Source organism: Lepisma saccharinum, chromosome 15, assembly GCF_977018435.1.
Source record: "Lepisma saccharinum chromosome 15, izLepSacc3.1, whole genome shotgun sequence".
Taxonomy (NCBI): Eukaryota; Metazoa; Arthropoda; class Insecta; order Zygentoma; family Lepismatidae; genus Lepisma; species Lepisma saccharinum.
Window position 1 is genome coordinate 41,222,198 of NC_139243.1, and position 26,176 is coordinate 41,248,373.

General features: G+C 35.9%; 1 protein-coding gene across 2 annotated transcripts in view; it reads left to right on the plus strand.

Moving 5' to 3' along the window:
- LOC145999687 (uncharacterized) overlaps positions 1–11,889 on the plus strand; it is a 112,774-nt gene extending 100,885 nt beyond the window's left edge. For both annotated transcript variants that reach the window (XM_083136901.1, XM_083136899.1), the window contains exon 4: positions 11,039–11,889. In XM_083136901.1, the coding sequence (XP_082993027.1) occupies positions 11,039–11,747 (709 nt within the window). In that variant the 3' untranslated portion in view covers positions 11,748–11,889. The remainder of the gene's footprint in view (positions 1–11,038) is intronic.
- Positions 11,890–26,176: the final 14,287 nt, after the last annotated feature.

A 26,176-nucleotide genomic window follows, 5' to 3' on the forward strand; every position in this document is an offset into this window, starting at 1 on the left:
CCTGAGCAAGATCAATCCAATCTTTTCCATCCTGACCGATTTCCTTTAGGTCCATTTCAACGTTATCCCTCCATCTTAGTCTTGGCCTTCCCACAGGCCTCTTACCATCATGTTTCCCAATAGGAATCCTGTAAACTCTTCTTTCCTCTCCCATTTGTGCCACATGGCCTGCCCACTTAAGTCGCCTTGATTAAATTATTCTAATAATATCTGCACATGAGTACAAATTATACAGTTCTAAATTATGTAACCTACTCCACTCACCTTTCTCCTCATCCCTTTTAGATCCAAATATTTTCCAAAGAATTCTATTAATTCTCATAAATTTGTGTTCCTCTTTTAATGTAAGAGACCAACCAAATTTCACCTCCCTGTGAAATTACTGTTTTGTATATTTTAACTTTTAGTTTTTCTTATTCAAGAAGATAAAAGTTTATGAAGAAAAAAAAGTAACATGCATTTCCTAAATTAAGTCTGCTTCTTTTTATTTCCTCTTTAATATCATTTTTATTTGTTAGTACTACTCCTAAATACTTAAATTTGGACACTGATTCAAATGAGTTGTTATCAATAATTACATTTTGATTATTACCTAATACTTGGTTTCGGTCTGTAAGCATATATTTAGTTTTCTCTTTGCTAACTTCCAACACTGTCTGTTTAGCTGCTTTAAAAAATATTTAAGCATTATTCTTAATAGTGTAGCTAGGTATATATCATCCTCTAGTAAGTCTCCATGGGGTGTATGGGGGACCTTCTACGTAGTGCATCCAATTGTCAACCTCACTTCCACATAGTAAACCCTGGACTGCATTTTGCAGACAAACGAGGCTCTGGCAACTGGCCCTATGGCCAGTATAATTTTGTGTGTGTTGTCCTGTTTTTTTTTGTTTTTTTTTTGTTTTTTCTCCTTGTGTGTGCTGAGTGCCCCTTTACAGCCTCAGCTTTTAACGAAAGCCAGAATATGTAATATTTTAGTAACACGACACTGCAATTATGATATATTAGTTATGGTAAGGGGATGGACCCCGTATAAAGTGACGGGTGTAAAATAGCCTACATGCTGATGCACCCAAAATTTTAAATTCAAATTCAAAAAGTAAGTCCACCATTTATACCCCACGCCCCTATAGTTATAAGTCTACATCATGAGGACACATACAAAGTTGTAGTAATGTATGGAGAGGAAGTCTCATGTAAAGTAAATGAGAAAGAGACAATGAGTAAAATGGTGTGTTTCAGAAAGAAGAACATTATTCAAGAACTGTGAGATGCTGTGCTGTGTCTGCATATTAGAAATTCTGTCAAAAAGTGCTGAAATAATAAAATGCTAATGCATGTGTATTTATATAATTTAATGAAAATTATAATCATCTTATGGCCTTTAGAATTTTTTTTCTCCCTGTGTCCCTGATGTCACATCCAATGAACGCAATAGAACTTGTTTCATGCACATCACGTACGTGTGGATTCAGAGACAAGCCACATGTGACATGCGTATTTCATGGTCTCATTTGCCATATTACATTGGCAAAATAAAATTCTCTCTGGGATACACATCTCAAACTTCATAATACAGATGAAAAAAGTGATCACCTCTTTTTTTTAACATTTTCATTTTGATTTGCAATTATGCAACCTAACTATACAGTATCAAGTTAGAAGTTCTTGCAAAATGCAAGAAAAACACATACTAAATGATTTTTTCATTATAATAAGAAAACAAGCCATGTTTGTAATAATGCTTAGTAAAAGTAGATGATTGAAGCTTTCCAGTAAAGTATGTTGTTTCCATTTACTGCTATTCACTGAAGAACTGTAAGCTCCAAAGAAGATCAGAATTGATCTTTATTTGGAGGCTAACAAGAGGGTCACTTGCCGTGACTATTGTCTGGGTTAATGTTTGCTTGAAGGACAAAAAATGCATAAAATATTTTACAATCTTACCAATTGCTGCTGGACATAAGTATTTTAAAACGTGTAAGTGATTATGAGTACCTACCTGTATTCAGAACCCATGTTCGCCCCATAACATGCAAATTGTGGATCAAAGAGTGGTCAGTATTGTTCATACAAGATAGTGAGGATTATAACTGCACTGGTCGCGTAGATCACAATAGTGATCCACTCGTATATTTCCACATGCTACTGCAGTTTGGCATCACTCTTGACCTTTGGCTCCTAGTGTACCTTCCTGGAACAGTCCAGAAACTATGTTCATTCAGCTGTTATTTGAAATATATCCATTGTTGATTTTTTATTAGAGCTCATATTTCAGTGGGGCACAATAGTGCTCCATGCAACCATTGATGGGAGTGTTTTCGATACATAGTATTTCTATATGTATGTTCCTAAAATTTGTTAATAAATGTGTGAAGTGTATGTGACCAGACCACCAAAAAGATATTTTTTAAATTTTTGGTAAAGAAAATAACAACAGTAAGATTCTAAGATATGTACTTTCCTTTGGTTTCATCACATCCAAATGTAATGCACCAGATTAAGAATTTCCTCCCTACTGAAATGGGTTGAGAAAGTTTGACAAATAATGAGTAAAAATGATAATATTCTATGGATCACTGTTGTGATCCATGGGACTAATGATGGGAGTTTTTTTTTACCACACTACCACTACAGTCTTAAGTATACCCAGAATGTGATATTTTCTTCTTTGCTTTTAAAGTAGGTAAATTTTTCTCTAGGTGGAAATACTGCCATAAAAATTTATCTCCTTTCAGATTTAGCTTGTCGACCCGTTTATTATGTATATCTGACATTTTTCCTCTTAATTTATCGTTTGTGTTTGATTATTATCACCACCATCATTGTTGATTGATTGATTGATTAATTTGGTGTTTTAAGTCCACTTTATGCACAGTAAGGCTAATCGGGACTTGACCTACAGTTTAAAGTGGAATCCAAACCACTATGTGCCTTCATTGGGTATCGAACCCAGGACCTCTTGATTACAGGGCAATGATGCTACCACTGCACCATCGGGGAGGCCCACCATCATTATTATAATTGCCTTATTTTGAATTCCAAAGTTAATGCCTTGTTACAGAACCTTCCACTAACCATGTACATATAGTTATATATACAGGTGGTGGGCATTGAAACTGAAACACCGGTGATTATAGAACATGCCACTGAAGGGGTCTCCTGCGCCGCCTGTTGGTAATGCACAGCCTAGCGGGTATTCGAGCGAGTAGGTGTGTGCCTGCCAGTCACATTGGCACAATCTCCATGTCGAGTATTCGATTTCATGCAGTAGAATGGGGAGCAGATCAGAGTTTCAAAAAGGAAAATTGTTCGTGCTCGTCTCGCTGATGCATCAGTAATGGATAGTGCAAATATTTGTTTGGTATCAAAAGCCACAGTATCAAGGGTCATGACAGCATACCAGAATGAAGGACGAACCACATCCAGGAGAAGCGCAAGCTCTGTGACAGAGATAACAGAGGGTATTGAAGAGGATTGTGTCCAAAAAGCTTAAACCCACCACTGCAAAAGTCACCGCAGAATTGAATACACAATTGACTGAACCTGTTTCTACCAAAACCATCCATCGAGGACTTCATCCATGGCAGGGTTGCTATACTGAAACCCTTTGTAACTAGCAGCAATGCTAATAAGCGATTGACTGGTGCCATCACTGCAAATCGTGGACGTTAGATGACCTGAAATGTGTCATGTTCTTGTATGAGTCCACCTTCACTCTTTTTCTGACATCTGGAAGAGTTTACGTGTGGAGAAGTCCATCCGAAGCATACCAACCAGACTGCTTAGTGTCCAGAGTGAAACATGGGAATGGATCCGTGATGGTGTGGGGTGCAATATTGTGGCAGTCTTTGGAACCATTGATTGTTCTAGAGAGACATGTCACTGACAAGGACTATAGGGCCATCTGCACCCTATGTTACAAATATTGTTCCCGGATGGTGGCGCACTGCTCCAGGATGAAAACTCACTGATACACACTTCTGAACAGGTCACAGAGTGGTTCGATGAGCATGAAGTGAGGTTGAACATCTGCCATGGCCCACCCAGTTGCCAGACCTGAACATTATTGAGCCCTTATGGGGTAGTTTGGAGGATCGTGAGCAGTGACTTTTTCCTTTTCCAGCAACACGTCTTGAACTCATTGGTGTGCTTCAGGAAGAATAACTGCAAATCCCTCTCACCACTGTGCAGGACCTCTATTGGTACCTTCCTCAGATGTGTTGCTGCTGTACTGGCATCCAAAGGTGGTCCAACACCATAGTAATAAAGGTTGGTGTCTGCGTTTCAGGTTTTTCAGTTTCAATGTCCACCACCTGTAAATCTATTAACACATAAGTGCATTCATATATACAAATATAGATCATTTAAAGTAGCATACGGAACATTGATGGAAATATCTACAATATTGAAATGTTTAATTATTATTGTGAGAGTGTATTTGAAGAAAACTGATTTTACTAGCTTAGATCTGATATAGAGAGAAAATATGAAAATTGTGTACATGGAGTAAAGGTCTATGAGGAGTGGAGTGCTCTAATATCATGGGGATGAAATTCAGAAAGAAAACTAGAAACAGAAGGTGATTTGAGTTTTAGAAATTTATAAATTAGTACAAGAATGTGCAATATACTCTATGTAATCAGAAGTATGTGCACACCCACCTGAAAATGAAGTACAAGTTTGGGCTGCTCTCTATCGGGAACACTGGCAATCAATACTGTGTTGGCCCACTCTTAGCCTTGATGACAGCCTTCACTCTCACAGACATACTTTCAATGAGGTGGTGGAAGCTTTCCTGGGGAATGGCAGCCCATTCCTCATGGAGCGCCAAAGTGAGAAGAGGTATCGTTGTGGGTCGGTGTGGTCTAGCATGAAGTTGGCATTGAAAAACATCCGAGATATGTTCTATGGAATACAAATCGGGACACTGCACAGGCCAGTCCGGGGTGGTGGTGTCGTCAAATCACCCTCACAAGCCCTGCAATGGGATGGGTACTTGTGTTAAAAGACACAATGGTTATCCCTGAACTGATCTTCCACGGTAGTCAGCATGAAAGTGGTTAAAATGTCGACTCAAGCTTGTACCGTGACATTGCCACATAAATCAACAAGAGGGCCAAGCCCCCTCCAGGAGAGACATGACCACACTGTAACACTGCCACCCCTGAATTTCACTGTCGGCACTATACAGTCTGGTAGATGTTGTTCACCAGGCATTCGCCACACCCACACCCTATCATCAGATCACTACATTGTGTACCGTGATTCATCACTCCACACAATGGTTTTCCACTGTTCTGTGGTCCAGTTTTGATGCTCCTTGCACCACGTGAAGCAGCTTTTGGCATTTGCCTGTGTGATGTTTGACTTATGGGCAGCTGCTCGGCCATGGAAACCAAGTTGCCGCACCTTGCACCGAACAGTCATGGTACTTGGAGTAGATCCTGATGCAGTTAGGAATTCCTGTGTAATGGTGGTTGTGATTGACAATTACGCTGTATGACCCTCTTCAACACTCGACTATCTCTGAAAGTCAGCCTGCATGCGTTTGGGTTTACATGTCCCTTCACATTTCCACTTCACTATAACATCGGAATGTTTAGGAGGGTGGAAATCTTGTGCACAGACTTCTCTCACAAGTGGCACCCAACCATCTGACCATGTTGAAAGTCCATGAGTTCCTCAGACCATCCCGTACCACTGTCTCGTGCTGTCTGCAGACTACTGTGCTCAATATTTGGATACCTTGAAGTCAAACAACCTAACTCAAATAATTCAAGAACCAACTCGAATAACAGAAAGTACAGAAACCCTGATTGACCATGTAATAACAAACATACAATCAAATCACATTAAAGCTGAAGTCCTACATACGCTTATCTCTGACCACACGTCTCAAAAAATTACAATACAAGGGAAAAGGTTAGAATACTCAAAAAGTTACACAATAGAATGTAGGGATACATGTGAGCAAAATATAGATTATCTTAAATACCTCTTACATCAGGAAAATTGGATAGACCTTTACCAACTAACTGACACGAATGATATCTGGGAATTGCTAATAAGCCACTTAACATATTATTTAAATGTAGCTTGTCCCAAAACAACAAAAAGAATATACCCTAATAAGAAGAAAGTGCCACTAACAGAAGAAATTGTACTTTTGAAAAGTAATATGAAAATAGAATATGAAAAATTCAGAATTACAAAAGACACTAAGCACCAGGAAAAGTACAAAAATGTAAAAAAACTATTCAAGAAAGCCATAAAGAATCAAAAATCGAATATTTTCAGTAAACAAATAAAAAAGTCTGTTAATAAACAAAAAGCCATTTGGAAAATAGTAAACAATCACCGTGTATCAAACACAAACAATGATAAAGCAAACATAAAAGTCATCAAGGATGACACTGAAGTAATTGAGCCGAATATCATATGTAACTTATTCAACGAATATTTTATAAACTTAACCAACACAAACAGAGAGAATGAAAATAATGACAAAACACTAGAGATCCCAATCGAGAAATATCGGTCAAACAGTATATATATCCCAGAAGTAAGTGCTAATGAGTTAAAAAAAGTTATACAAGGTTTAAAAAACAAAAAATCACATGGACCTGATGAATGGTCAGCTGAACTTATTAAATCCTGCTCTGAATCTATTTTAGAACCCCTGCTGTATGCAGTCAACAATTCAATAAAATTTGGTACATTCCCCAAAGTTCTAAAACACAGCACAGTGATACCCATATTCAAAAAAGGAGCTGCAACAGACATTGAGAACTACAGACCTATCTCCCTAACATCTGCTTTTTCAAAGATATTGGAAAAAATTTTATCAAATTATATTATAAAGTTTTGTAACAAATATAACATAATAAACAGAAACCAGCATGGATTCCAGAAAGGGAAATCAATAAACACAGCTCTAGCACAGTTAATTGATTATGTAACCGAAACATTAGAGAAACACGAAGCTGCAAACACTATATATCTAGATCTTTCCAAGGCATTCGATAGGGTAAAACATGACCTGCTTATGGTCAAACTTAGCAATATAGGAATAAGAGGGATAGCTTATGAACTTCTACAATCTTATCTACAGGACAGAATGCAAATTACTCAAATAAGCTACAACATGCATGGTATAGTCACTAACTTTAAATCACAAAGTAGGAAAGTGTTAATGGGGGTACCCCAAGGATCAATCCTGGGGCCCCTGCTCTTTATTTTGTACATAAACAATGTACCAGAATACTCAAACACAAAAATTGTCACCTATGCCGATGACACAACTGTTCTTGCCAGAGGTATCGACCCTAGGAAGCTTGAAATAAACACTTTTATCACCATAAACCAACTGGCACAATACTTAACTTCACATGGATTAATAATAAATAACAATAAAACAAAATTTATGATATTCAATACAATTCGAAACATGGATTTTGAGTCACAAACACTATGCATAGACAATGTGCTCATAGAAACTGTATCTTCAGTAAAGTTTTTGGGTATAACACTAGATCAAAAATTAACGTGGGAAGAACAAATTAACAACATCTGCAGTAAATTATCATCTAATCTATACCTGCTAAAACAAATGGCTGAATATAATTTAACAGAAATTAACAAATGCATATATTATGGACTAATTTACCCCTATGTTGAATATGGCATAATAGCTTGGGGTGGATCATTTTATAATAATACTGTCAGAATACTGAGACTTCAAAAGAGAGCACTTAGAATAATGTACAAACTAGGCTGTAGGGAATCTTGCAAAGAGTTATTCAGGGAAAAACAAATAATGACAATATACTCCCTATACATCTATAAGGCTATAACGTTTGTTCAAAATACTGGAAGCATGACTAAAAATAACCAATTACACAACCACAATACAAGGGGGAAAGATAATTATTACCAGAACCAACACAGACTCAATATCTCAAAACAATCACCAATGAATGCCGGAAAAATATTCTACAACCAGCTGCCTCATGACATAAAACTGATATCTCCAAAAGATAATCAAATACAAACAATAAAAAAATATTTGACAGATAGAGCTCTCTACAGTATCGGAGAATTCATGGAACAAGACAATACAAGGCCAATGTACTAAAAAAGGTGTATTTTAATTGTATTCTTATTTCAATCATGCAACAATGATAATGTGTTTTTTTATTTTTATTGTAGTGTAATGAAGTGTATTTTTTTCATTTTTACTTTGGTGTAGTGATGTAATGTACTACGCAATGTTTCTTCTTTTTTGTTATGATGTACTTAACTAATTATTATTTCATTATGTATCTTGACGTTTTCCATGCCCTTTTAAACAAGGGTCAACGGAAGAAAAATAAAATTCAAATTCAAATTCAAATACTGAGATCACTGACCATGTGTTCCACGTGATAGATGGCAGTACTTTGTCACTCTCTATGATAAACACAAGTTTTGCAGTTTGTCCAGATACTTTTGATCACGTAGAACACATCTTCTTTTCATGCATAGCTATGTCAACTTAAAAAGAAAACTACAAATTATGGCTTCAATATGTATGGTAGGTCATATTTTTATCAAGACCAGTTTTCCATTTCTAAGTTATTTTTTAAACCTCTTTCCTGCTTTTTTAAACTTGATGAATCTGGTTTTATTCAAATTTTACTACCTTGTAACTGTTGGCGATATCTGATCCAAAGCATGGTATAAAGGTATATTTTTCCTATGTATGGTGATTTTATGCATTTTCCTAAAATTTTGCTTGTGCTGGCAATGCAATGGAATGCTACTTTTCCTTTTCCAAAGAATTTTGTTATAAAAATGGATAGGTCTGTTGAAATGTATAAATCAAGTTAAAAAAATTTAGGACTAAATGTTAAGATCTATGTGACTTTTTATTTTCCCAGAGCCAACTAAAACAGCTTGCGATTTTTTTGGAATTAATGCACATTTTGTTCTTTTACCACCAATAATCTTCTGGTTATTGAAATAGCAATCCTTATGATTGTAGAGGTTCTGGAATAATAAACTGGAGATCATTGACACAAAATACCATTTGTTTACACACAGTTAAGTAAGACTGAACCCAGTCTATTTCGGAAGGTGCGAAAGTAATACTTTTAGCTTAGCAATTAGTATACCATGGTGATCAAGTGATTTGAAGGCATTCATATAATTCAAAAATCATACTGTCACATGCTGGAATCGATCTCCTATGATGTAAAAGATATATGAGGCCTGGTCATGCAAAAAAGCTGTGATTAGTTCTAAAACCTGATTATAATGAAACTAGAAATGCATTTATATGGCAGTTGATATTGTCATGAGCAATGTATTATAATGGTGTATACTGTTGTGTGAACAATGATAAAAGCACACTCCTTTCTTCTTTTAAAACAAATTATCAACCATTTTAAACATAATGTTTTCAAAATGTTTTAGATATGTTTAAAACATTTTAAGTTCGTATTTTGGATGAAACATTTTCGTTTAAAGTCACTTGCAATAAAAATGGGACACCTAGATCCTGACATAATGCTTCCACAATCTATTGTTTTTTTCTTGACAAAGCCTACATGTTAATCATTTCATTTCTTGAAGGTACTTGCATTTGCATTTAAAACACAATTTAAATAGCTTAATACGAAGCCATTTTTAATGTTTCTTGTTTAATACAGCATAATTTTTACCAAACTATTCTACGATTTGTCAACATCAGAAAATTCCGTAACTTACTTTTCTGTGCTTGCCTTACTAGGGTGGCCATATGCCCTGTTTTGATTGGGACTGTCCCATTTCAGAGACATGTTCCGGTTGTCCCTGTGATATTATTAAAGAAACACTATTTGTCCCGTTTTATAAAAGTCTATGAGTTAGCTTGATATCAAATCTAAATTTGAGAGACATTAAATGTTGATGGGATTTTAAAACAAGTGCAATAGCTACACCATGGAAAAACAGCTCTTTTGTTTCAAGTGCTTCATAACAATAAAAATGTTCGGTTGTTGTCGAGAATGTTTGATCAGATAGTTGTACTGCTTTGTGTGTGTTCCGATATTTGTAGAGCAATAAATAGGCATTTCCAGGCAGCGTACATGTAGTTTCAATACAAACCTGCAACAAGAATTTAAATTCCTGCATCTTGATACAAACTGTAAAGACAAATCTCACGTTTGGTGAAGAATAAAGTTGTTCTCAAGAAGACTGATTCTTCTGATAAATACTTCTGGCACTCCTCAACTTCAGCGTCTCAGTCTAACATTAAAAGTTGATCAGAAAAGAGCCAGAAACACTATGTAAGTAATATAGAAATTGTAATTATTCATACCTTTTGACAACGGGAGATCATATATAATTTATTGTTGATGATGTATCATTTATGTGATTCATACTTTAACAACAGTAATTTTATAATTAGCCCTAATTGATTTTTCAGAAAGGATAGGGGAATGTAAACTGACCTCCTTGGGATGTCCCGTTTTTGGGTAAAAATATTATGGTCACCCTAGTCTTGCACATGTCAATGTTTTATTCTTTATTTCTTGCTACAGCAGTTCTTCATGATATTAATTTTGTAATTTCAAGATCTAAGGCTAATACTCAATAACTTAATATTAACTATTAATATTAACTAAGGTATAACTATTACCTTGTCAGCAAAGTGTCCTGAGTTCTATCCTGACACAGGCATATATATTGTGCAATGGATTGGATTCCACTTAGAACAATAGTACCACTCACGAGTGGCTGATCTGAGCAGGGGCTGACCTTAAGCAAACTTTCTGACGTATATGTATATCAACATATCAATAGGATAGTGCAGATGTATTTCTAACTCGGAAGATGTGATTACATATTAGAAAATTTTTTTCTATGTATGTATTTATGTACAAATGGTACTTAAATATTCCAAAAATGTACTGAACAATCTGATATTTGTGTGTTTAATGAGTGATTTAAAATTGTAACAATGGCTTGTATTTTTTGACAATCATAAAATTTATTTCTAAAATTCTGGTTTCAGGTGCTCATCGAAAAACACAGGAAGGGATGTTATTCTATTCAAGAAATATGTGCAACCTAGAGATTGCTGTTTGATTTCAAAAGGATGTTTCCAGAGTCTTTCTAGAGCCAAAGCTAGAGGATCAAAAACATCGTCTGCAGTCAAGAATAATTCAAGGAGTACGAGGTGTACAACGGAAGGGAAAACTAAACAATCGCCTGCTTCAAGAGAAGTTTTTCCCTGCAGTGTATGCAACAAAGTGTTCACTTGGAAATCTTTACTGGAAACCCACTTGAGAGTTCACACTGGGGAGAGACCGTTTATTTGTTCAACATGCAATAAAGCATTTAAACGGAAGGGTGATCTTAAAAAGCATTCCATGATTCACACTGGAGAAAAGCACTTTGCATGTTCTACTTGCAACAAAGCATTTAAAGATAAAGATGGCCTTAAAATACATTCAAGAGTTCACACTAGAGTAAAACCATTTGCATGTTCAGTATGTGATAAAAGATTTTCCCAGAGTGGACATATGTATAGGCATGCTGTAATTCACACGGGAGTGCAGTCATACCAATGTCCAGTGTGTCATAGACCATTTAATCGCCATTCAAGTTTGAAGAGACACAAAATAATGCATGCCATGAAACCTTACACGTGCAGGTTGTGTTCTAAGACTTTTGCTACAGAGGAAGATTTCAAGAAGCATTCAAGCCTGAAACATGCATGATGAGATTTATAAAGTGATCAGACTTTTTAGAAAAGTATAAATATTTCCACAATGTACTCTGTATTTGAGTGTCATGAATGAAAAAGATATGTTCCAATTCAGTTATCAAAAAAATAAAAGTAGTTCTGGCAGTTGTAATGCATCTAGTTCTTTTATTATGTATCTGTTATTTGGGACATTCTATTTTATAAAGAGAGTGAATTTTGCTATTTGGCATTCTTTACCTATTGTTTGCCACATGTTAGTTAGCTTATTGATATGTGTTTCACATTTCATTAGAAGATATTGTCTTGTTCTTTGCTAATAATTTTATGTGACATATTGTACACTTCTCCAAATGTTACCTGACTGTGTGCATCACCAAGTGCAGTCTTTCCAACCTCATAAAAGTTTGTTTCCAATTTCAACATGCGGAATGGTAAATATTCTCTACCACTATTCCTCATTCTTAAGTTTTCCATTTTTCTCTCTCTTAAAATGTTCTAATATAGTTCTTGACTTCATGTTATAAGGAAGAATGTAAATCTTTCGCCACTGTGTTTCTAGACTAGTAAAGGAACCTGTGGTCAAGTTGGCTACCCTCTTATGTTTATGTCTCACATCATCCAGCTCAAACATCATCATGTAAAAAACATTATCCATGCATATTTTATGTTACTAAACAATGGAATATTGTGTCACAATAAGAATTACCACACATGCTTCCTACTACTACAATCGTCCATCTGGTCATTTTATCAAAACAAGTGCCTTTTTCCGTTACGTTTATCTTGACTACACTGAAAGCTTCGTCACATTTACCTTCAGTTTATTGATATTGAGGTTGGCATCTTTATTAGTTTTGCTCTTTTCACCTTTCTGCATTATTCAAGTTAGCTGATGTAGTAAGCATTACATACATTTTAGCTGTGGCATCTTCCATAAGTTTTTTAAAACCATCCATAGGTTATGAGATCATCAAAATATTAGACTTGTTCACATTTAACTACAGAATACACTCTTGCGACACTAATTTCAACAGAAAGAAAAAAATAGCATTTTTCATAGCTTACATGGTGTTTTTATTCCCAAAAAGTGTCTGTTGCTTTTAGTACACACCATGAAATGTAGGAACTACAAAACATTATACCAAGAAAGAGATAAAAACTATTTCCCTTTGGCAGAGATAAAATAACGTAGCACAGTTTCAGACTAATTTTCTCTACCATGATTATTGAGTCTTTAAGATTAACAAAAATGTGTAAGAGGACTTAATTGAAGATAAGAGAAACACACCCAATCAAATTCATATCTAAAAAAAAGTGAATTGCTTGTTATAATTGTGAAAAAAAAAGTTCACCCAGTAGATTTCAATAGCTCACCTGCTTGAACCTCTGATGGGTGTCTTTCATTGACCTACTTGGTTTTATGCAGTGAAAATGTGTGGCAAATTTAGACCTTGAGTTGATATTTTCAGCCGGCTCTCATGGCGGAGTAGTTAGCACATCATGCTATGATACCAGGGTTCCCGGCTTCAAATCCTGGCCTGGACATGGATGTTTGTCAGTGTCCATTCATCAATTTCATCACATCATCACTCATCCCCATGTTCGCAAATTAGCCAGAAGTAGCACAATAAGTGAAGTAAAATAAAGCAAATCAATCACTCATGTATTATTTTCAGGGATCTTACAAGAATTTTTAACTCATCGGAGATGAATGTTACATTTGTGTAAAATAAAAATTATGTTTATGGTATATTCTAATGCCTTCGGAAAGACTCGATTCTTAGGTCTTAATTTATAGTATTGTATTTTCATTATTTGCCATCTCTTTTCTTCCACCTTGGCAAATTGCAATATTTGGATGAGTGATGATTAGATGAAATTGCTTACTTACTTACTGCTGTTAGGCATCGGGGTCCTTCAGCCATCTGCTAAAAGTCTTTCTATCTTGGGCCATTCTTTTAATTTCCATTAGTGTCTTCCCTCTTTTAGTAACCATCTCTGACAAGTATTTTTCCCATTCTATCTGAGGTGTTCCTCTTCCTCTCCTTTCTTCTGGTCTCACTTCCATTACTTGTTTCAGTTTTCTTTCTTCTCTCATTCTCATGACATGGCCATACCAGCCCAGTGTTCTTCTCTCTATTATCTCTTCAATTGATTCTACTTGTAGCTGTTTCCTGATTTTAGTATTCCCAATTCTATCTTGTCTGGTTTTTCCTACAACTCTTCTGAGGTATTTCATCTCTGTTGCTGTTGATCTACCTTTATGCTTATTTTGGAGCATTAAGCTTTCTATGCCATAGAGCATTGTTGGTATAATTATGGTTTTATAAGTCCTTAATTTAGTATTTTCCTGTATCTCCTTTTTTCCTACTTGGTAATATATTTTATTTGTTTTTAGAACCCTGCTATTTATTTCATCTTCTACTTTTCCATCGCCTGTTATTATTGTTCCCAAATATTCATATCTATTCACTTGTTCTAGCTGTTCTCCTTCTCATTTTATTTCCAATCTCTCTTCATTTCCATGCTTTGATATATGCATTACTTTACTCTTCTTTGAGTTCACTATCATTTCTCTATCTTGGATCCCACTTTAAACTGTAGGTCCAGTCCCGATTAGCCTTACCGTGTATAAAGTGGACTTAAAACACCAACTCAAGAACAACATTTCTCTATCTTGTATTGAGCTGGCCTATTCTATTACTCTATGTTGTAGTTCCTGTTTAGTTGATGTTATTAATGCTATGTCATCAGCATACAGAAGTGATTGTACATAAACTGGTTTCAGTTTCCTTTTCCAACCTTACATTTTTGAGCTCTTCTTCTACATTGTTTATGTATTTGATCCATTAGTATTATAAATAGTAAGGGGCTGATGCCACCCCTTTTTTAACTCCTTTGTTCATGTTAAATTCTTTTGATTTCTCACTTCCTGTTCTCACTATTTCTTTAACTGTCTTGTAGACTCTTTGCATTCTTCTTACTAGTTTTTCTGAGACTCCTATTTTCTGTAAAATTGACCATAGTTGTTGTCGTTGTACTGTATCAAAATCTGTTTTTAAATCCAAAAAGCCTACAAATAGTTATTTTTCTCTGCTAAGAAATTATCTATAACTTGTAATATAATTAAGCCTTGTTTCCATATTAAAAACACTAAGTTGCAGACCAAGGCAGTTTATTAAGATATAAAAACACTAAACTAAACCAAGATCTTTAGTTTAGTTCTTCGTGTGAGGAAGACCCTGATACAGGGTTGAAACGTTACATGTTAAGTGATTTTATATCTTAATAAACTGCCTTGGTCAGCAACTTAGTGTTTTTATACAACTTGTCATAGGGTGAAAATGTGATGTTGCGTTTGTCTTCCTTTTCTGAAAGCTGCTTGTTCTTCTTCTAACTCCTCCTCTACTTCATCTCTTAGTCTTTCTTCTAAGATTCTTGTGTATATTTTTAGAGCTACTGAAGATAGACAGATTGTTCTATAATTTTCACATTTTACAGGTGGATTGGTATGGTCATGTTTCTTTCCCAATGTTTGGGTATTTTAATTCTCTTCCATGCTTCATTACAAATCTTTCACAACCATTGTAGAACTTTCTTTCCTCCCATCTATTAGTTCTGCTGCTTTTCCTAATTTCACTCCCTTTATGGCATCCTCCACTTCTTGCATTTTTATTTCATCTCTTCCATCCTCTTTTACATTTGCACTCTCTATTTCATCTTCCCATTTTCATCTCTAAATGTGTTTTCATAATACTTACTCTATGTCTTCCATATATCTTCAGTTTCTGTTTGGATCTTTCCTGATTCATAATCTATGTTTCTTATTCTCTTCCCATTTTTTCCTTTCATTGCTTTTACTGTCTGCCAGAACTTTCGACTATTCCCTTGATAGTTTTTCTCTATTTCTAACCCAAACTCTTCCCATGATTCTTGATTTGCTTGTCGGACTTCTTCTTTTGCTTCATTTCTCCTCTGAACATACTCATTCTATTTCTCCTCTGTCTTATTTTCCATGTACCTTTTTCATGCTTGTTTCTTCCTGTTAACTATTTCTTTAACGAAGTTATTCCACCATCTTGAACTTTTCTTTTGATCTCCAACGGTTGTTAAGCCACAAACTTCTGTAGCTCTCTTAATCAATACTCTTCTTGGAATATTCCATCTTTCTTCTAATTCTTCTTTATCTTAGTTCTGGTTACTTAGCACTCTCTCTCTTTTGTTCAACCCTTCCTTCACTTGCCTTTTAAATTCCTTTTTCCTTTTGCTTGCATTCTGTCCTTAGTTCTCCTATTTTAATTTGAGGGTACTTTACTTTTTGTATTTGTTTAGGTCCCTGAAATCTTGTTTTCATTATTAGTAATTTATGTTCAGTGCTTAGTTCTGCACTTCTGTGCACTCTGACATCTTGTATTGTATATCTTGTATTTTCTGTATAAATGTAATAATCTTTTGCACTTCTTGCTCTTCTCCTTTCTGCTACAAATGTTATTTTATGTATTGTTTTATGTTGAGCAAATGTACTTCCTATGTGTAAATTATTGTCTATACAATATTTAATCATTCTTTCTCCATTGCTGTTTTTCACTGTTTCTGCTGTATACCAAAGAGAATGGGGATGTAAGGAGAGAAGAAAGTTCCTATACCCACAATGGAAACTTTTCAGCAGCCGGCTTACAAGACAGCCAATCCGAAATGAGAAATTTAAACGAGACCGGCCAATCAGGAACAAGCCGAGATTATGCTGCCGCCACACTACTGTGGTTACCATGGCAACGCCAGAAGCAACACGTTTTACGTAGACTATATTCCATTTTTACGTCACAACATATGACTATACTTGGAAAAAATCCATGGCGAAATATGGAGACTCTAAATTAAGCTGCCTGACTGCTGAAAATTATTACCAACGTAGTAAACTTTCGAAGGGAAAAACATTTACAATTTAAACAAATGTATTTAGGAATTCAGATTTCTACTAGTTGTTTTTTCTTTACAGAATATTGTAATTTTCGAAGTGTAGAAATTTAAACGTAAATTAGAATTTTTCCTGAAAATTACAATAACCTAACCTAACCGAAAAATTACTTATTTCAGCATACACCATCTAAAGGTGATTCTTACAATCATTCACGAACTTTCTGTATATGTATCTTCATGTGCGAGCAAAATTTACGAAAAACATATGCACATCATAGAGGTTTCAAAAAACAAACACCATATTACATCAGTAATAATGCAGCCACAGCTTTGATTTTTCCAGGAGCGAGGGGACGGGCAAAAAAAAACAGTAAATCCCATGAAACCAGTCCTTCATTTTGAAGTTATCGTGTTCCTGTAATGCTCTTATAAAAATTATCATATATTGCTGTTACTTAAATGAAAGAACATGTGTGAAATATAAATTTAAGTTGATAATCATTTTGCAGGGGGGGGGGGGGTTCCCACCTTCCTGATGACCATGCACACATTTCACCTCAAGATGATTTGTTCATTCCTAAACACCTTGTGCAGTTAAAGCAAGAATGTATTCAAAACTAAATATTAAGAAAATTGAAACCCTTACCTGACACATTACTTTCTGAAAATGTGTAAATAATTCCATCTCTCTCTTGAATAAAGTGTGGCAATTACAGGGTGCGAAATCCTGTGGGGAATTTCCCCCACCAACAATATTGGCCTCAAAAATCCCCCCACCAAAAGTTTCCAGGCAGGGAGCGTTTTTGTTATAGCAAACAAAAGATAAGCAATTACTTTTAATTTCAAATATACTTTACTAGGAATAATATCGAAAACACACACAAATTAGTGTAGTTGTGTGAGTATTGAATGCATTCTCTTTCAAGAGATCATTAACAAATCTACTACTATTTTTACTTTTAATAACATTACAAATATGTTTGTGGAGGAGGCAGTTTGTAGATGAAGAACTTTCTCCCCCCACCAGTTTTCAATGATTTCGCACCCTGGGCAGTTACATTAGTGATCTGAAGGATAATCTCAGCTTCTCTGATGATGTTGACTTGTAATCAGGAGAAGTCATGGATAGAGGCTTAATGCAGTGGTTGATTCAATTTTAAATTCAAAATTAGCCTATCTGAGCATAAAGTTGGCTTAAACCTCAAACTTTGGCACAGAATCATCTGGTCTTACTTAGGACCAGTACTTTTTTTCTGGGAAGATAGGTTCCAGTACTCTCCAAAAAAATTGTTCTTGTGTTCATCATAAGAACTACCCAGAATAGTAAGGTATGTTCACATGTGATCCTGCATTCATACAGTTACACACAAACTTCTAACATTAAAATAAAATGTTATTTTTTATTTTCACATGTAAAAAGATACCGGTATGGCATACAGTTTGCATACCACCAGAAAAAAAGCACTGCCTATGATTTAGCTTTGCATTACATTACCACCTTGACCCACATAGGATCTAAATATTCCAATCACCAGCTAATTTTAACATGCTTTTTCCTGAGGCACATAGCCGGAGGCAAATCTAAACCAGTGGCGTATTCGTAATATTTTACCTGGTTTACCGGAACAATTCTTACTTATTGTATATGTTTATTATATATTAGACATAAAAGAAATAAAACACCAATGCAGACATGCAAGTAAAACAAGTATTGAATTACAACAACTTCAAATTTTGAGGCAATTTCCACATGTATGCAAAAAGCTTGTTTAACAATGGTAGACCAGATAATATGGATTAATACACCACTGTTCTAAACTCAATGATAGGGTAAAAAGCATCATTCATCATCATCCATGAAAAAATGTAAACTCAATTCAATTAAAAATAAATCCCATTCATCACAACTCACATGTCCACATCTTCACTGAACAAAGATAGAAAAAAAAAAGGAATTTAATCGAGTTGTAATCCATATAATGTTGACCAGAAGAACAAATATATGTATCACAAAATTCCATCAGATCCTCCTTACGATATTTTATTTCCCAGTAAGAAGTAAATGTACTAATTACATTTTTATTATCTACATGTGGATGTATGTTGAGTGTTCTGCATGTAGAAGAAAGTATTTTCATCAATATTTAAATGAAACTGAACTCAGGTAAATATATATATTATATTATGATAAATTGAGCGCACAGTCATTTCTACATGAAACAGTAGCACTTTTCATTTGACACACTTCTGCAGTGCAGAACACTCAACCTCTAATAGCTGACGACTCTCGACTCTAGGTCTTTTGTGGAGACATGCAGTAACAATAGGCAAGTAAAGAAAGGATAATATAAACAAAGACAGATACTCAAAATTATTTCATTATTGTCTCCAAATCATTATAACAGTACAGACATGTAATGAAAAACTATGTAAATTATTATCTTTACATACCGTAGGTGAAACTGTTCCTCTTTGTAAACATAACAGTTCCAGGAATAAAACTTCACTCAATATTATAATGAAGACTGAGATGACATTTTAACCTCTAACATGGTGCTCTCATGAAGGCTTATAGGGGATGTGGAGATAGGCCCCACACTTTCTTGATCACGGCCGAAGGTGGGGGTGGATGAAAAAAATTCTAATGATTCATTACTTATTCCTATATTAGCCGAAACCAGTAAACTATCAGTTAATCCGTCCCTTCTGTACTAAAATCTTTCTAATTCTGGGTCACTTCTCTGACATAAAGGGACTCTCACAAAGAAACACCCAAGCCCTGGCGCAGACTTGAACTGGAACCTTTGGTTATGAGATTATCTCATGTGTTCAGATACTGAGGTAGCACTAAAAATATTCTTAAAAAATTATGTTGAGGTTGTATAAAACACTTATATTTTAGGGTACTTTAGTATTATACAGACTACCTCATTTCAGACCGTGCATTTAGGGACTTTTTTTTTAATGCTAAGAGAACCAAACCTGGGCTGCCTAACCTAACCACATTTTGTTCAATCTATGCTTTCGTAGTTAGGTTAGGCAGGCCAGGTTTGGTTCTCTTAGCATTAAAAAAAAGTCCCTAAATGCACGGTCTGAAATGAGGCAGTCTGTATAATACTAAAGTACCTATTTTAGTGACTAACATGTGTTGTATCTACACTGTGTTGGAGCATTATTTTTACTAGCTGCCCAAATGCAATAAGTACTGGGTCCTGCGCACAAGCAAATGTGCCACTGAGAACTGGAAATACATACATTTAATAAGTTTACTAGTGAACTAACACAAATGCAGAGCATTGTTACTATATTTTTCTTCCTAAAATACACTGGCTTTAATTCACAATCTAGATTTCTAAAATGACTCGGTAACTGTTCCGATTGTTTTATGATTTATCCTAGCACAAAGACTATTTTGGAAATCATTGTCACATGAAATTTGAACCTTCCTTAAAGTAATGAGCACTGTTTGGACCTGAAAAAAGTTATTTATGTTGAAAATAAAACTTGAAAATTACTTTACGCACTTCTCATGGACAAGATATTCTCCGTCAACAAGCGACAGTAAATATCGTAGAAGCGTGGGAATGAATATAGAAGTAAATCGGAACCTTTGTATAATGCATTTAGGGACTTTATTTTAATGCTAAGGGAACCAAACCTAACCTGCCTAACCTAACCACAAAAACATATATTGAACAAAATCTTAAGTAATCCTGCCCGACCCTGTGGCCGAGTGGTTAGCACATCGCGCTGCGACGCCAAGGGTCCCGGGTTCGAATCCCGGTCGGGCTTGGTTGTTTGTGAATGTCCATTCATCAATTTCATCATTTCATCACTCATCCCCATCTTCGCAAATTAGCCAAGAGGCACAAAACGCGAAGTAAAATAAACCAAATCAATCAATCAATCAATCAATCAATCAATCTTAAGTAATCCCTAAAACTCCGCAATATGTGTTAACAGATGCACACCGAAATTGAACCATGTAAAAATTGCATTCGTAGCATGTTGAAATCGCAATAAAACAAAAGGAACTTGGGCCAATGACTCAATTGCAGTCAATATGTTTTGGTTAGTAAATTAGAAAGAAGCAAGAATTGCCTTAAAACTTGTGGAACTAGAAGAGTGATATAGCAGAGTTAAAATTTGAATGTGGTTTCTTACCATAAGGGAGGTAATACATACCCCAAGCTGCATGAAAGTATGAGAATATGGTTGTCAAAACAAGCACTTTGTTTGAATCCATGCAATTTTCTTCATAACACTGACACTATTAATCACAAAATACATACTCCCTTGTTTTTCATTTACCAATCCGAATATAGTCTTCTCATCTTTCCTTTTTGAATAAAGATGCTTTACATCTCATAAAGAAAAAGGGCAAAAGGCACTACATTTGGAATTTCTCACAGTGTATCACAAGTTTTTCTCACTTATATACATCCGCACACAAATGAAGAAATGGCAACAACAACAATTAAACTTTTTAAGAATCAAAGCTCTCACCAATTGCTTTTTTCTTGAGGTAAACTATGCACCAAGAAAACATTTCAATATCAGAAGATTTTGGAACGTTGAAACATATACTAATGACTTTATTGGTGAGTTGTTAGTCCACATTGAGGCAGTAAAAATAAACTTTTATCACATTTCACACTTGTCACTAAATCGTAGCAGAAATCACTTTCATTTTATGTATGGACACTGCACAGTATTTCTCCACATTTTGTGCTTCCAGGACTGGTCAACCTTGGGAACATCTGTAATATATAAACATAAGTTAAAATTGCCTTGATTAGATTCATAATTTACAGTTCCATGTACAAATACAATCACATGCATTCTAACAAGCAGATCTAAACACATATGTGTGCATATGATATTTAAGATCTGAAGAACTTAGAATTTGTAAAATTTTAAGGTTTTCACACAATGTTTATTTTTACAAGGGTTGGATAAAAAGTAATGGCAACACTGCTGTCCCGTGAAAGGGGTGAGTCACAGCGCCACAAGCGTTTCGTGGCTGATAAATGAATGTCAGACGAGGAAGTATAGTGAGTGGGAGCGATTGTATGTTATTCAGTCAAAAACAGCAGTGCTCTGAAGCAGAGGACGAGAGTGCAAGCGCCCTAACAATATGTTTAGGCAAGAAGAACAACATCTCTCAGGCAGACGGTCAACGCAGCCTACTTCTGCACCTTCTTGCAACACCACCTTCGTCTTGCATTAAGAAGGAAGCGACGGCACGTTGTGCCATCATCCTGCTTGACAATGCAAGGTGTCACACTGCGAACAATGTGACGGCGCTCCTGCATAACTGGTAGTGGGAGGTACTGGAACATCCGCCGTATTCACCGGTATGAGACCGTGTGATTACGACCTTTTTGTCAAAATGAAGGAACCACTGGGCGGGAAGCACTACGACACGCGCGAAGCCATCATACGTGCTATAGGGCGGTCACTGTGGGACATCGACAGAGATGGACACACTGACGGTGTACGACACCTTCCATACGTGTGACAGAAGGTCGTAGAGATGAGGGGCGATTACTTTGAAGGAATGTAACACGTGCTCCTCTGCCAATACAGTCAAGTACCAATTATACCAGTGTTGCCATTACTTTTTATCCAACCCTTGTATATTTTATTATATCATTTAATTTAAATACTGTGTGTTATTCAGAGATGCACTTGATTTCCTTCTTCCCTGGAAGTTTTATACAGGGTGTTAATTTTAACTTGACATATCAAAATAGCGGGAGTGATATGCATGTGAGGAAAATTTGGTCCAAACAAACCATGATCCTTGTTGGGGGGGGGGGGGAAGTTAATGGCGTACAAATGAGCCCCCGCACAGGGCCCCCCTGGGGGCCAGGGAGGGCACGTTGTGTTTTTCAAATAGGAACCCCCGAATTTTGTTTCATTTTGGGATTCGCGGAGTCAAAATAAATAATAATTATGCTTGACATGGGTGCAACAACATGCGAAATGAAAAAGATATGATCATGTGTATGTTTGGAAACACGTAAATGTCGTGCATGGAAAAACGGTAACAGGCCCCCACGAAAATACGAAGAATGGCGTGTGCAGAGGAAAATTTCATTGCTGTCGATGGAGTCATTGAAGAGTGGAAGAAGTACCAAAAGAAGTATATATACACTCACACACAATCTCTCTCTCTCTTTGTTTATATTTTTTCTTTAATTTTTCAGAAAATCTGTATTATAGAAGTATTTATTATTTGCAGAAAAACCTGCTTCACAGGCTGAGCTTCTTGCATGTCGAACTGACAATTTTGCCTCCAAAGGGGCTTGGTATGTTAAAAGTATTCTCAAAGGCCTCCTTTAGATAGGGGAAAAAAATCACAAATTTGATGGTGGACTCCGAATCACCGGATATCCGTTCCTTTTGGCTCCCTTGAGCTCCAGCCAACACGTCTTGTAGGTCAAAAGTGTGAAATTTCGTGAAAATAGAGGGTGGACCAAAGTATCATGCATCTGTGTTATGATTGTTTACAACCTATATATATATATATACATACCAATATGTTTACCTTTGGTGATCGCATTATTTATTAACAAACTAAGAATTTTCTAACTACATTTTCCTAATGTCTCGTAAGATTTATTGTACATACCTGTCTGGATCCTTCGGAATTCTGAAACGTGAATTTATCCAAGCTTCAGATCTCGTAGATTTTTCCCGTAAATCAGACGAACTCGTAACTTACATCTACGAGGCATGGTGGGCTTTGAATTGCACTTCAGTTGTTGCCAATCGCCTAAAAAAACATACAAATACCACGCCAAACACGGAGCACGAACAAATTTCGGCGTTCTACCGACGCGAGCAACATCGACGGTTACTTCAAATTCAAACTTACATGCAACGCTTCCTTCACTTGTTAACAGTAGAGCACTGCGTTAGTTCGTGAGTTTCGGGGGACCAGGACGAGATGCCGCTAGTGTAGCTGAAGTCCCCTACCTCCCCTCCTTTCCCCTCCTAGCAGACGACACACGATTTCCACATTAGGGGCTGAGTGCCAGCTCTCATCCTATTATTCTCTTTGCTGTATGCTTTTCCATACACTCGTTTCTCTTCTCTGGTTCATTTCCAATTCTGGCATTCCAGTCTCCCATGATGATCACATGTCTCGCAAAGTCCTTAGCCTTATTCATGGTATCCTGTAGGTTGACATAGAAAATATATTTTTCACATTCATTGCATCCTCTGTAGGTGCATAGATCTGAATAAGTGATATCTTCTCCTCCATTTCCATATCTTCTCTTAATATTCTTGATGTAATTGGTTCCCAATTTACTATTTTCTTTGTACATTCTTCTTCAAATATTATACCTACACCTTCTTTGGCTCTTGCTTTCTTATCTACTCCTGAGAATATTAAGGTATCCCTTATTCATCAGCATCTCTCCTGATCATTTCCTTTTGGTCTTGCTTATGCCTAAGGTTTTAATCTTGTATTTTTCCACGTCTTCTACTATCTCACATTCTTTTCCTGTCAGAGATTTTATATTTCATGTTCCAATAACAGGGTGGCTACTTACCGGGAATTCCTTGAATTCTGGGAATTATGCATGAATTATTGGATCTGGGAATTATGCATGATTTCTGCTTGAATTTTCGTCCATAGACGTGAAAAATTGCAATTTCTATTAATCCAAAACCCAATGATTGTATATATATTTGTAAATGTCCTGAGGCAAGTTTTTTCATATAGTTCAGGTTATACTATTATTATCGAAGAACAAAAAGAAAGCTGCATAGAAAATATAACAAAATTCTCTCAATCCGTTTACTTTGTAAGTATCCTTTACAAAACAACACATCTGAGAAATGGAAGATTATTGCAAGGATTTGATTAGGTAACTTTGAATTTGAAGTTATTACACAATTTACAATTTTTCGTAGATTAGTATATCCCGTAACATTTGTGACTTGTGCTTGTATTTCGACTCTTGAGTATATGAAATGGCAAATGTGAACTCCTTGCCTTAATTAATTGAATAGAACTAAATTTTTTGGGTGCATTATCACACATTCTGTTGCTCCACCTCTGCCTGTGACTGTCTGGTTCTAGACTCTTTTGGACTGATGTCATTGACTCTGGGCCAGTACTGAAGAGGCTGCTCCCCCTCTTCAGGGATTTTTATCAACTTCCCAGTCTAGATCCATAGTGTTTGGCTAAATCAGGGTCACCTCGAGAAGGATGTGTTCATCGAACACAGACTACGGTCTTGGCAAGGGAGAGGTTATATGTTCACTTCACCTTACCCTAGGTCGCCCCTCGACCCTTAGATGAAATTGATGAATGGGAAATCCTAAGTAACACCCACATCCAGGTCAGGACTCTAATTTCACACTCGACCATTGTATAAAATGAATATTGATGTATTTTTTAGTGAACAATTCTCATACCTAGGTAATTCTACTAATGTAATGCCATTGGCATTTCCACTCTCTGTCATAAATGCTTGTAGATTTAGTTTTGAACATAATATCGATTGTGGCCTCCAAACTGTGCATGTGTTCGAGGTTAGTCTCGAATGAAGTGTGATGTAATTTCTTACCATTATAAATATACTATATGAAACACCAGAAAAACAGTGTAATCATAGTGACAAAATAATTTCATCATATTTCATTTCCACAAATATACATGTATGTAGTTTTTTCGATTTTGTTTATCTATACTACAAATTAAGATCAATTCAAAAATATTATATTTTACAATTAGTTGTCAAGGATATTTTAATTTACTATGTTCTGCTAGGTACGTGGGATCGAACCAGAAACCTTAATCATTCTGATGGATGATGTAGCTCACTGATCATTCATCCTCAGTGTTTGAGCACTCGCTGTTCATGGTAAGCTTAATGGTAACAAGCGAGAGGTAATAATTACACACACACATGAATGGCATTACACAACGCTTGAGTTTAAACCCCTACAGACTAGATCAGCATGGTGAATGAAAATACCTGTCTCTCACCTGTGTGGAGAAGATCCCTCGTAGCATCGAATCACGAACTACTTGTAGCGAGGTGTCTGTTTGTCGTGCAAGTCTGGAAGCCAGACTTCACTCCCTTCTCCTTATTGTGAGATCAAGATTGAAGTGCCCATCCACGAACATCAAATGAAGATATCAGACATGTTCACGATTCATTTTCACTTGCTCAAAGAACTCCATTTGTTCCCCTGCCAGGAAAATATAAATATATCGGTCCATGCTACACAGGGTGTTGCAAAAACATTTGCACTATTTACATACAAAGTGTAACTGTTACAAGAACTTGCACTGGACAATAGTCCATGACATAATGAATTCACAGATTTTCATTTTATGTTCGTGTGCACCCACTTTGATCTTGATCCAACACGGACCCAGTTTCCATAAATTTCTAGTCCATTTGCGAATAGTAGGACAATATGGCGGGGTTTTTCCATACTTAGTCTCAAAATGTCGTTGCGTTTGTGTGTCAGATTTATTTCGGTGAATGAAGC